We start from the raw sequence: 13,287 nt of genomic DNA on the forward strand, positions 1-13,287 counted from the left end.
ATTTCTGGAGGGATTCCGTCGCTTCCTGGTGCTTTCCCGCAAGCGAGGCGGTCGATGGCTTTGCCGAGCTCTGCCGCAGTAGGTGGGGTGTCTAGCTCCTCCATGACTGGTAGGTCTGGGATGGCGTTAAGAGCAGTGTCTGTTACGGTGTTCTTCGTTGCGTACAGCTCGAGGTAGTGCTCGGTCCACCGCCGCATTTGCTGTTCCTGGTCAGTGATGACCTCACCTGTCTTGGACTTAAGGGGGGCGATCTTGGAGGGGATTGGGCCTGTTGCCTTCTTGATACCCTCATACATTCCTCGTGCGTTGCCTATATCGGCGGCTTCCTGAATGCTTCTGCACAGGTTTAGCCAATAGGTGTTGGCACAGTGGCGGGCGGTCTTCTGGACTTTGTTCCTGGCAGCCCGTAGAGCTTGAAGTGTACTGGGAGTGGGCGTGACCTTGTAAGCCAGTAGGGCCTTCACCTCTTCCCCTAACATGTTACTTATTTACCTTTTTTTAACCTAATGGTAACCTCTAGAACATTGAAAACTTCACCTTCTTCCTGTTAGTCTACTACTGTTTTCTTTCTCCTTCTACCTTAGCTTTCATGGTTTATAATTTTAAAGTTTCTTTTGTGTATAACCTAAATTCTTGCACCTCTGCATTTTTTTCTGTATCCATCTGGCAAAGCTGTAAACTCAAAAGAACCAGCGATCTTTTTTCTCTGGCCTGCACGCAGGTGGCTAAAAAGTGCTTGGATAAGATCTACACTAGGACAGACAAGAACCCCTCTAAATTTATTATTAGCAGCCTCGAATAAGGCAGTCAAGTTTCCCAACAAATCTATCACTTCCCCACCAGGGCTCCACAGCCCATCCTCTACCACAAATATTTCAAGCATTTCTTGTTGTCTTAAAACCACCAGCTCATAGCATCCTTAGCATTTGACTTCACCTCCAACATCAGTGAGAGAGAAAGAAAGAAAGAAAGAAAGAAAGAAAGAAAGAAAGAAAGAAAGAAAGAAAGAAAGAAAGAAAGAAAGAAAGAAAGGGAGAGAAAGGAAGGGAAGGGGGGAAAGAGGAAGGAAGGAAAGGACTGTAAAAAGGAAGACAGGAAGGAAGGAAATCTCTCAGAAGCTGTCTCATCTCTCTGCTCTCACAATTGTATGTTCACCCCCCATGTATAATCAATCCCCTCCTTCCCTTTTATTGTGAGAGAGAGTTGGGATCTGTCTTCCACCTAAGGAGAAATCACTCAGAGTGAGGTGTGAAGACACCATGACTCTTCTCTTTCTTAAAACATTCTCATCCCTTAGATTCTCTGACACCACAATGATCATTTCCTTCCTCTTTTGTGTTTCTCCTTTGCAAACTTTCTGTCTCACAGTTGGCTTGCTACATTTTGGAGGTCTTAGATTTCCCCCTCTCACTTTCAACTCTTGCTAGACAATTTCACAATCCCCCTCTCACTTTCAACTCTTGCTAGACAATTTCACAATCAATTATGTGACAAACCCATGCAACCTTACACTCAAAATGTACTTCACACATCTCAGCTTTGCTCCATCTCTACTGTAACCACTCTAGTTTAAGCTACTACCGCATTGCAACTGATCTACTAAAAATTCGGCCTCCTCGGTGATTTCCTAACAACCCCTCTTGATTCTTTCTTCTCACATGGCAAGTTGATATGTCATTTTGAAAACTCAAATTTCCTCATGTCGTTTGAATGCTTAAAACCTTGTTATGGCTTCATGTGTAGGGACTGTCAGTTATCCCCCAGAACTCACTCATTAACAACAGAACCCTCTCCAACTTTACAACTAAGAGTTAATGGCACACGTGGCTGCTGTTAAACTGTATTTCCCAGTCTCTTTTGTAGCTGAGGGTGGCCATGGTGTTAGCAAAAGTGGTGCGTGCAACTTCCGGTTCCCTCACCGGAAGCTTCCTACCTCATTTCCTCTTTGTCCTTCTTGGGAGGGGCATTGCCTTGGACTCAAGAGATGGAGACCACTTCTGAGAATGGCGAAGCAGCGCCATCTCTTCAGATTGCTCACCTCTGTTCTGTTACAGGAAAAGGAAAGGAGAGAGAGACAGAAAAATATACACACCAAAAGTGTGTTATTTTCTTATTCAAGCAGTTTAGGCTATTCCCTAATTCATACTTTTACCATTTATTAGAATAAAAAGCAAAAATTTTAATGTGGCCTCAAAGGCCCTAAATAATCTCTCTGGCTTCAGCCTGCCTTCTCATTTCCACTTTTACTTCTCTTCCTCCCATTCTCTATGCCCGGACCTCCTGGGCGTTTCTCCAAAGATGCTGCAGCTCCTTCTTGCCCAAGGACCTCACACCTTTTATTTGCTCTGTCAGGAATGTTTTCCTCTCTGCTACCCTTTGTCTTATCTTATTAATAACTATTTCTCCTTCAGATTTTAACCCAGAGTCATTCATCTTAGGCAATGGATGCCGCACCTGCACCACCATCACAACCCCAAAGAGTTTATAGTTAGATTCCACTGTTAAATGGTCCAATACTGCTCTAGTCTTTTCTTTTTTTGTTGTGAAATACTTTTTTTTACATTCAAAAATATAATGTGTACTGTATATGTGATATGAAAATATTATTACAAATCCCCATACAACAAAAATCCAGTTTAAGAAATAGAATTTTACTAATGCCATTTAGTAAGGCACAAAGTGGCCCAGCTAGACTTTATTTTCTCTTTGTGGTTAGCTGTAGCCATGTGAGTATGCATAATTTTACAGCATGTAAATTTTCCTAAACAAGTATTATTTAGCTTGCATGTGTGTTAATATTATTAAAATGTTGCTATGTCATTTGTGATTTCTATTTCTTGCTTTTGTGCTCAAATACTATGTTTTTGAGGTTTTTCTATATTAATATTTAATTCATTTTCCATTTATTCTCACATGAGTCCAGTTTAATGGAAATTGTAATATCCTATGACATGACTGTACCACAATTTATGCATTCTTTTGTTTATAGACAATTAGCTAGTTTCTAGTTTCACACATGAAGATGTAGGTATAGTTCACATATGTATATACAGTATTTATATGTTTGTTTATGTGTGCATATCACAAATACTGCTGTCATAAATATTTTGTACCTATTTATTTTTTAATGAGTTTTTCTCTACTTGTAATTTTATTTTTTAGTTAAGACCTACCAAGTGAGGACCAATTTAACTTCTTTCCTCTGCTTGGAAGATTTTAGATCACTAAGTGGAATGATTTTCAACACAGATCTTGCATGAGGGTTAAATTATGACTAAAATTTTTCAAGGAAATTTTTTTTTCTTCCATTTAGAGCCAAGATCAAGACAGATACCGTTTTTTGACATTTCCCTTGGAGGGTATTTTTTAAGACTATAAAATTGCTATTGTTTGATTTAGAAAATCTCAGATATTCATTATATTTCTCAGTGACAAGGAAATTGGCTTATTGACTGTCATAAATCTCTAATCTGGTCCATTTTGTAGTTAGCTTTGTAATTCCACCTGGCATTTTTATACTGACTGATATTCCATAAGGAGCCGGTGGCCTTTCTTACCACATTTCTGTAGACATTGCCTTAAAACTCTGGTGGTTTTCACATTTGAATATATTTACAACTACTCTCTGGTGGATTAATAATTACATTTTTGAACGCGATACAATGAAATGTGCTTTGTTCAGCCACAAGTTTCCAACAAAGTGCCCCCTTTGATGTTCTACTCTGTGTTTTCTAATCTGCTTTTAGGGATTCAAGTCTATAGTAACTCCAGTAACACATTATTTTATTTTAAACATTCTTTCAAAGTAACTCAAAAGGTGAATAATTTAAAAAGAAACTTGTAACATCCGATTAGACCTTGGCAGTCAATAAAACATGTAATTTTCTGGTCATTAGAAGCATCCCAGAGTGGAATGAGAATGAGGAATGGTTAAATTCCTTGAAAGACTTGGAGTCCAATCTCAGGTGGGCAGGAACAACAATACAAATTAGTCTATGTGACAACATATACTGGCTTTACATACTGGCTCTACTCCTTACTAGCTTGTATGACTATACAACATAATAGACCTTTCAGTTCTCTCCTCTTTAAAATGAGGGTGATAATATTTATCTCATTGGTATTTATGAGGATTAATTGAAACAATAAATACTGAGGATCTAGAACAGGGGCTGGCACACAGTAGCCACTGATAATAATTAAAGGTTTTCCTCAAGGTAGCAACTAAAGCAAATCATTTTTATGAAGGAGAGGAATCAAAGAGTTTTCATATTATAGATAGCTGATGATGAAACTTAGATAAAAAATAGTTTTTAATTTTTATATTTTGTAATCATTGTAATAGATAGCAATTTAATTAGGATTAAATTATATGTTGACCAATTGACCAAATAAACACTAAATGTTCCTTAATGTCATATAATTGACTTATTTATTTATCTTGGACAATAATCCTTTGGAAAAAAATAGCAGATCCCTACCTAATTTTATTGAAATAGAGTCCAGGTGAATTAAAGATTTAATTGGTAAAAATAAAAAATAAAGATATAAAGATGTTCTAAAAATGCATGCATATATTTTTAAAAATAATTTTTGAGTGAAGGCAGGTTGGTTATGCAGGACATAATATCTAGACACTACAAATGGATAGATTTACAAATTTGACAACATAAAAACTTTAAAGTTTTATACTGCATAAATTAAATCTAAAGTCAAGTAACAAAGTGAGAATACTGCTGGCAGCATATATGATAAGAAAGAGGCAATTAGTACATAGAGTACTTATTAATCAACAGAAATATACCAACTTCAAAATTGGCAAAAATGTGAATAGACTTCATAAAAATAAATTTAAATGAACAATAAATACTTAAATAAATGTTCATCCACATTCATAATTTTGAAAATGCAAATTTAAAAAATAAAGTGACGTTTTAAAACTTTCAAAATGTTAGACAGCACTCATTTTATATTTCATTGATATGTGTGTGGTAAAGCAGGCACACCTATTCACTGTTGCTGGGAATGTAAATTGCTAGAATGAAATTTGGAATACATATACCAAAATTTTAAATGTACATACTCACTGCTAGTCATTTATTTGCTGAATATGCTGGCACCCAAATGCAAAGCTCTATGTCTTTAAGAATTTTTATTGCAGCATTAGCTACCCAGTTTTGTTTTGTTTTTAAATCCTGGATAAATCTAAATGTGTATAATAGGCACATAGTAAAATGAATAAGGCAAGTTATATCCTTAATATGATATGCACTTAGCTATTAAAAAGTATGTGCAATGTGCATATTTGGAATGATTTACAAGTTATTATAATGTAAAAAATAATATGTAAACAGATTTTTTATAAACTCCAATATAGACAAAAATATATAAATGTAGATATAAGATATATATTAGATAGTTTTCTGGAAAATAAAGAAAAATATTGGGAATAGAATTTGGGATATGAGTGTGGAATAACAGGAAAGAAATAGTAAGATTTTCTATTTACTACTTTAATAGTTTTCTGAAATGTTTGAAAGTTTTCCTATGCTCATTATGTTTTACTTTAATTTTAAAAACTAATGCAGTTAATACGATCATTATAATATGTAAATTTTAAAGGCCTGATATTAAATTAAATGTCAGTAAAAGAAGCTGATAATTTTAAGTGTTGAAAATCATGGGCTCTTGAAAGGGAACTATCCAAACTTGACTTTCTTGAGATGAAATGATATATTTATTGGTACCTAATGAGTTTCATTTTCCCCTAGACAAAGCTAAAGGAAGATCAAGAGCAGGGACCCACTTTGCCTCAGCCCGGAGACGGAGTCGAACAGTCCTTTATCACATCTCTGGGCACCTGCAAAGAAGAGAAAAGAACAAATTGAAAATAAATAATGTAGGTGGATATGTGTATACTCTCTGAATGCTAGAGTTTCCCCTGGTGGCAATGTTTGATTCGCTAAAGAAAGGCTCCATTTACTTATTGGTTTTCCTAGATTTTTTTTTTTCCACTTTGGCTTGTGCTTTCCTATAAAGAACAAACTGGAAAAGGTCAGCAGTCATGAGGCATTTCTGTAATAAAAGTGCTTAATCACAGTGTTATCACAGCACAGAGATTAGAATATTACTGTAATCAGTACAATATGGTACTAGGAAAGCTGCAAATGGGGAGATACTGGCTATATTTTATGGACAAGATGATGCAGCAAGCCATATTACACATTCATAGCATGTTGGTTAAAATTTCTCAAATTTAATATTAGTGCCATCTACTTTGCACTTTATCTAATTTCATTTAATGCTTTTATCCAGGGGGACCACGAACAAATCAAAGTCATTACTCCACTTGAAAAATTACATTTTTTACAAAACACAGTTGGAAATTTCACACAGTGGAACATTGAATTTGAAATTGCATGCCTTACATTATACAATTTTGTAAAAAGTTGCACTCTTAGTAAATGACAGTAGAACTACTTTCTGAAACCTGGTGCTTATCTGTCAAAAGCCAGAGCAAACAATTTTCCATAAAAGGTGATTCGACAGAATTTTACATGACACATATCCACCATTATTTCATACTTAACCTTGTAATTTTTTCCTAGCACTAAGAGACTTCACTGAGAAACCCAGAACTTTGTTTAGTTGTAGATATTCAAAGATAATTTTTCAAATGATGATAATGTCATTAATTTGCACTGTGGAATCTCCAGAACACACAACTTTTGGGGTGTGTATGGGTGGCAGGTATAAATACTAAAGGCCTAACTTGCAAGTGACATTAGAAAAAGTCACATCAAACAACCAGAAGTATTTGGGAATCTAAGATCCAGAAGTTCTGGCAGTTTGGGACACGAGGATTTTTTTTTTTTTTTTTTTTTTTTTTGGCATCTTACTTTTTACATGGGAAGCTCGAGGCAACCTAATTTGACATACAAATGCTTTGATAGAACAGAGTCATGTATCAGACATACAAAGTATCTGCTTCTCTGAATGTATCCAACAAAGAAAGATGCATTTACCCAGGTGTAGAGTGAAATCTGACACCAAAGTGCTGCAAACCTGGTTCTGCTTTCATGGGATTCCCTTTGGAAACCAGAATAAGCTATTTTGATCCATTTGTGCTCCAAGAACATCAGCCATGCTGGTGCCGACCTGCCATGCACCACAGCTGAGAGTCAAGCACTGTTTATTTTGTCTTGACTTAGCATAAAGATTTTCTAGGAATATATGTGCCTTGGATAGGCTTGAAACAGGGCACCCAACTTGATCCATGGATCCTTCCATGGGTTCCTATTTACATCTCCCTTCAGTTACCAAGTCTGCCTTAGAGACAGTAAACAAGTTCTAGGAAGAGACAAAGGTAACCACATCTGGGTTTGATTCTCTGCAAGTCAACCAGCAAAGCACCTAAACAAATATTAGCCAGAGATTTTGAACTGCTAAAAGCTAACACTATCTTCTAGCCTTTAGCTGAGAATCATTTGAACATAGTAAGTATTATTGAGTTTCAAAATGCATTTGCTGAACATGCCGTTTTCCCCTTTAGAGTCAACAAAGTACAAAATGGTACTTTAAAATCTCATTTAAATAATCATAATTCCCACTGCTTAAGTTATTTGCTAAATTGCCACTCATTTAAGAAGTACAAACATCAAGGTGGATCATTAAAATAATGCATAGTAATTAAGGACATCTAATTTACATAGTGACTCTACCAATTCAGGTAACTCTTACTTCTGGAAGTGAAGTATGGAATCAGTAATGGCCCTGTTCACTATCTCCTTTCAAGGAGAACAGGGCAGAATGGCTAAAAGATAGTGGGAAGAGAAAAGAAGAGGAAAAAGTGAACTGAACAGTTTATTAGCTAAACGATCAATCTTTGGGAAATCTGGTTATATTAACATTCATACATACAAAAGGACTTCTTAATATTGTTGTAGCTCTACTAGCTACAAATTCCTTTTACATATAATATACCATATCATTTTATTCTTACAGCAAGCCGGTACTAGATATAGTTTTTATTAGTAATATTTACGTGATGGGAAAGAACAACTTACTCCAGATCCCCAAAGTAGAAGCAGTGGATGTGGGACCCAGCTGTGAATTCTCGGACTCAAAAACACTGTTCTCTGACCCTACCTTGCAGTCTCTCTGATGCAGTTCTGTAGACTGGGGATAGATGATTCAACCATAGATTAAAGAACTCAGCAGGCCATTAGCAAGGTTTCATCCCAATCAGAATGTTACACCTTTCAGTCATGGCTCTTCTGTTGCCTGGGGCATCTTGGAAAAGGTGTTTAATTTCTGCTTTCCTTGATTTGTTACTCTATAAAATGACATTGGGAAGATGCAAGAATCTCTAACACAAAGGAATGTAAAGATCACATGAGCGCCTTGGAAGCTTAAAGGGAGAGCGCTTTAAGTGCTCAAATATCACGAGCAGAACCTGACTAGTCATTATCAAAGGCATACACTCTCTCGGGTTTACCCTGTGTAGTGACTGTAGAATTATTTTCTTATCCATTTGCTCATTCAGAAGTTAGTTTCAAAGAAATGCTGCAAAAATAGTTTTGGAAGCAGTTACCTTAATTAGACGTTAGCCTTAACCATTGTGTTTCAATAATTTATAGAGTACAGATTACAGAGATAAAAACACCATTGGTACTAAAGAACATGCTTCAAAATGAATAAGTCATATATATCTAAAATTGAGAATAGTTTGTTATATTATTCTTTAGGCAAACTCCATATGTTTCTGGGTTGTAAATAATATGTTTTCTCCTTACTAAAAGCACATTTTGTAATTATAAGAAATTTTCCTCCATTCAAAAGGTTTTTGACAAAACTTTACAAATACAGTGGTGGGAGGAGAGAAACATCTATTTTTTTCACTCAGGTGATTTTGTCAAGATGTATTCAGGATTTATATGTAAAACCTTTCAGAATTTAAATAGAATCTGAGATGTGTTAAGAGTCTCCATATATTTTAAAATAATTTTAGATGATACATTTTAAGTAGCCTATAAAAATGAAAGTGTGATTTGTTTTGTGATTTGTGAATATAACTAATATATTGCTGACCTTTTGCATCAGCATCACTAATACTTCATATAATCAACATAATCCAAAGAAAATACTTCCTGACTTTTCATGACCCTCACTCCTAGAGTTGGCCTCTCCCTCGAATAAAGTAAAATTTTTTTTTTAATTCTGTAACACTGTAGGAAAAGTTATTTGGATAGAAAGTGAGATACTCCCCCGTGGCTTCTGGTGATGCCTTATTGTATAAATATTTAAAGAAGAAATTACATTAGAATGCATCATGTCCTACTGCAAATAAAAGTGCTTATCAATCTTAGGAGATCAATACATATGGACCCCAACTCTCTCCTATGCACCAACCTAAGCTTTGATGAGAAGCCCAACAGTTGTTCTTCATTCTCTTCTCAGTTCTGTGACAAAATCTATCTTTGGAACCTGTTTCTGAAAGCTAGAGAATGAGGCAAAGGAGGAAGGTCAAGTATTGGAAAATTAAATGGAACATGCACACAGTGACAGATAGGCATCAAAGAACAATCTGAAAGCAGTGAAGCAGTCCCTCACCGTGAACCCTCACATTGTGAGGTTCCTGTGTAGGCTAAGTAAGAATATTAACAGGAAGTAAAAACATTCATTAGGAATGCCTACCAAGAAAAGATGTAATGTAAGGGGTGCCTTAATATTAAGGTAGCAAAAATATTTGATTACTGAGAGTCGCCAAGTCTTTTAGGAATCCCTGAAATAAGAAAATACATTGTGACCTACAAGTAACTTGTATTCCAGAATTTTCAACTGTTCTGTTCAACCAATTTAACTTTGAAATTTAAGCATCCATTCACTATCTTGTACTTCTCATTAATCGAGATCAAAGCAAGGTCTGTAAGTATCTGGTTATGGGCCTGTCAAATTTCCACACACACTATTGCTGGGCCTCCTTTTGTCTCATAGCAATAAGGAGAGTTGTTCATCAATTTTGACTGCTTTCAGGGAGAAATGCTTTTGCAGTTGTAAGAACTCTGGCTATTCTTCTGCATTTAGTCAGCTGCCTTTCTTTTACCATGACTTGAATAGTAACTCTTAAGTGACCGTTTCTCACTTTGCCACCTTAACCAGAGCTAGCTAGTGTCAGAATGAATTCATGTCAATTTAGGTTATGAGGTTTGGATTCTTAACTTGAAACTTCATGAAAAACTACAGTCCAAAAATGCAGGTAGTTAGCATAACCGAGTTGTATTTTGAAACAAGAGTTAACAGATTTTTGAAATACAATGTTGATCATATATCTTTATCTAGGGGGGAAATGTTACTTTTGTTGTCATTAGAAGAATTTCATGTTAAATGTATTCTTTAAATAATGACTCTCACCTCAGAATTATAAGTATATGGGATGATGTTACCATGACAATAGGAATATAAATGTATCTTTGTGTTTAGAATGTGTGTAGGATTATATTTGCTACTGTGGAAGTTCTTAGGCGACATTTTAAGTAATGGCCTTATTATTTTTAATGAACAAAATCTAGATTGTTCAGTTAATATCGATGACTGAACTCTGCATATTTCTGCTACTTACACAAAGATCTCTGCTTAACTTTAGTATATACTTCTCTACTCCTTGCATCACCAACTTCTGAAAGTCACTTGTAAGATATTCTGACATTGTATGTGTAAATGATTCTCCTTACAGAAGTGTGTTGAAGGATGTGTGATCCTTGTTTCTGATGTTGTGTCTCTCTTCTCTACTTTTTGTCTTTATCCACAGAATGTTTTTGTAGACAAACCAGCATTTCCGGAGTATAAAGTTTCAGATGCAAAAAAGTCCAAATTCATACTTTTGCATTTTAGCACTTTTAAAGCTGGCTGGGACTGGCTTATTCTGTTGGCGACGTTTTATGTTGCCGTGACCGTACCTTACAACGTTTGCTTTATTGGCAACGATGACCTGTCCACGACTCGGAGCACAACAGTCAGTGACATTGCAGTGGAGATTCTTTTTATTATAGGTAAGAACCAACGACTGCTTTCCTAGCAGATTTGCATAGGGGAAGTAAGTGTGTCCAGACTTCTCTGACACAAATTTGAACTAAGAACCATTTGCATGAGCATGACTTAGCCTCTGATGCAAATTTTGGAGATGCACATACATATTTGGTGTCTGAATATTGCCTCTCCCAACTTTCTCTTTGTTCCTTTATTTCAAACCAATCTAAACCCATGTTTTGTGTTTCCATATTTATGTTGTCAAAAATGGGCTAAAAAAAAAGAGACTTAATGGCTGTCGTGTTTGTACTCTCCCATCCATCGTGAATCTTAACTTTGTAGAGTCAGAGGTGGGGCTTGGTAAGACTTCATGAGTGGTGTCCTGGGCATGGTTCTCCATATCCTTTTTGACATGCTGCCATAAAAGACCTAGTTGCAGAAGAAAAGCATTACATAATCCTTCCAGGAAATAAGGAGAAGCAGTGAGTATCTGAACTGAACTAAGAAGGCCCTCAGGGATGTACGCTAAGAGTATTTATCTCTAGAGTATTGGGAACCTAAGGTGAAGCTGCATTTCTTCACTCTTGGAAGCTTTTTCCTATATTCCTATCCCTTAAATATTGGCCTTGTTTAGACCAAAGCTTAGCTCTTTCTTGCTCATTCTAAGGCAAATTCAAGATCTCCACTAAGGCTTGGCCTGACTCCCAGTGGAGTTCCTTGTACCTTTCATTTATTCCATACCTTTTTGTAAATAGGAGAGAATGTTTTGAAAATGTTTGCAGTCAGTGAACAAAGAAATGAGAATTGAATTATAACAGTTCAAAGTAAAGGAAGTAAGACAGATCAAAACCTTGTTTCAGTGGTGGAGGTAGTCTTTTCTTTGTGGAGCTGGTAAAGCTTTGGGAGAGTGGATACTCTGATGGAATGAACACATGGTTTGCTCCAGACGATTGCATAAGATCTCAGCGTGGCTTTGGAATCACCCTTAGCGTTGCATCTGCTGGACACGTCCCCTCAGAGCTAGCTATGTTAGTACCCCTGCCCTGACCCCAAAAGTGGTGGCTGTGTATGTTTAGGCCACTAGATGGCAATGTTGTCTAGTTGGGTCACTTGGTAAGGCTGCAAATTCGAGGAAATTTATCTTTAATTATTATTATTTTTTAATTTAAACCATTCTTTATTGGAAGGGTGTAACTGTAAAGGGAAATTAAATCACTGTTAAGTTGCAAATAACAACAATCTAGTTTGTAATAGAATTAAAAATGAAAATTGTAACCAGATTGGGTGTGTCCATATACCAAATCCATTGTAGATTATTTTTTAAGATTTTATTTGTTTGTTTATTTATTTTTAGAGAGAGGAGAAGGGAGGGAGAAAAGGAGAGAAACAACGTGTGGTTGCCTCTTGCATGCCCCCAACTGGAGACCTGGCCCCCAACCCAGGCGTGTGCCCCAACTGAGATGGGAACCAGCAACCCTTTGATTTGCAGGCCAGCGCTCAATCCACTGAGCCACACCAGCCAGGCGCATTGTGATTTTGTATTCTTTTACTCTGCTAACCTTTGCTGTCTTCTTCCAACCACTTACGACACACACATAAATTAGCACTCTAAAAAGACTCCTCATAACCTGGTCAAAGTTCTCAAGAACTTGAGAGGTCACTTAACATGTCCAAGTCTGAGCATCTGCTTAATAAATATTTTATATAATAATAATTATTACTACTATCTAAACCTTGGTCATAGGGACCAGGTTATAGCTTGAACTTTGTTTTCCACTATCCCTAGTTCTTAGATATTTGACATTGCAAGGGCTTCGAGCCACTTCTGGTACTGCATGCTCATTGGTCAATGATGTGTTTACACTCAGAACTGACATCTGTGAGAAAGATATCTTATTTTACTTTTAAGACTGCCTTTCTCTATTAAAGCAATGGAGTGTGGCTTGCTCCCCAGTAGTTGCCTTTACATCAGCTGTGTTCTTTTTGCCATTTCATCTATGTTCAAGGCAGCCAGATGTTTCTCTAGGGAAACAATACAGTAGTCTCTTCTTATCTGCTGTTTTGCTACCCATGGGCTCAGTTACGTGTGGTCAACCAAACTCCAAAAATATTAAGTGGAGGATTCCAGAAATAAACAATTTATAAGTTTTAAATTAGGTGACATTCTGAGTAGCATGATGAAACCTTGAGCCCTGCCACTCTACCTGGATGGGAACCATCTTTTTGTCCAGCGTGCCCTGGGAGATACACTACCTGCCT

At 36.4% G+C, this 13,287-nt stretch overlaps 1 protein-coding gene across 1 annotated transcript in view; it reads left to right on the forward strand.

Annotated features, from left to right (window-relative positions):
- The window catches only part of KCNH8 (potassium voltage-gated channel subfamily H member 8), a 331,588-nt gene that overhangs the window by 179,299 nt on the left and 139,002 nt on the right, over positions 1 to 13,287 (forward strand). Inside the window, exons 4-5 of the mRNA XM_090283012.1 lie at positions 5,772 to 5,899; positions 10,811 to 11,051. Of these exons, the coding sequence (XP_090139138.1) occupies positions 5,772 to 5,899; positions 10,811 to 11,051 (369 nt within the window). The remainder of the gene's footprint in view (positions 1 to 5,771; positions 5,900 to 10,810; positions 11,052 to 13,287) is intronic.

The sequence above is a fragment of the Furipterus horrens genome, unplaced genomic scaffold (assembly GCF_987537825.1).
Source record: "Furipterus horrens unplaced genomic scaffold, mFurHor1.1.pri manual_scaffold_7, whole genome shotgun sequence".
Taxonomy (NCBI): domain Eukaryota; kingdom Metazoa; phylum Chordata; class Mammalia; order Chiroptera; family Furipteridae; genus Furipterus; species Furipterus horrens.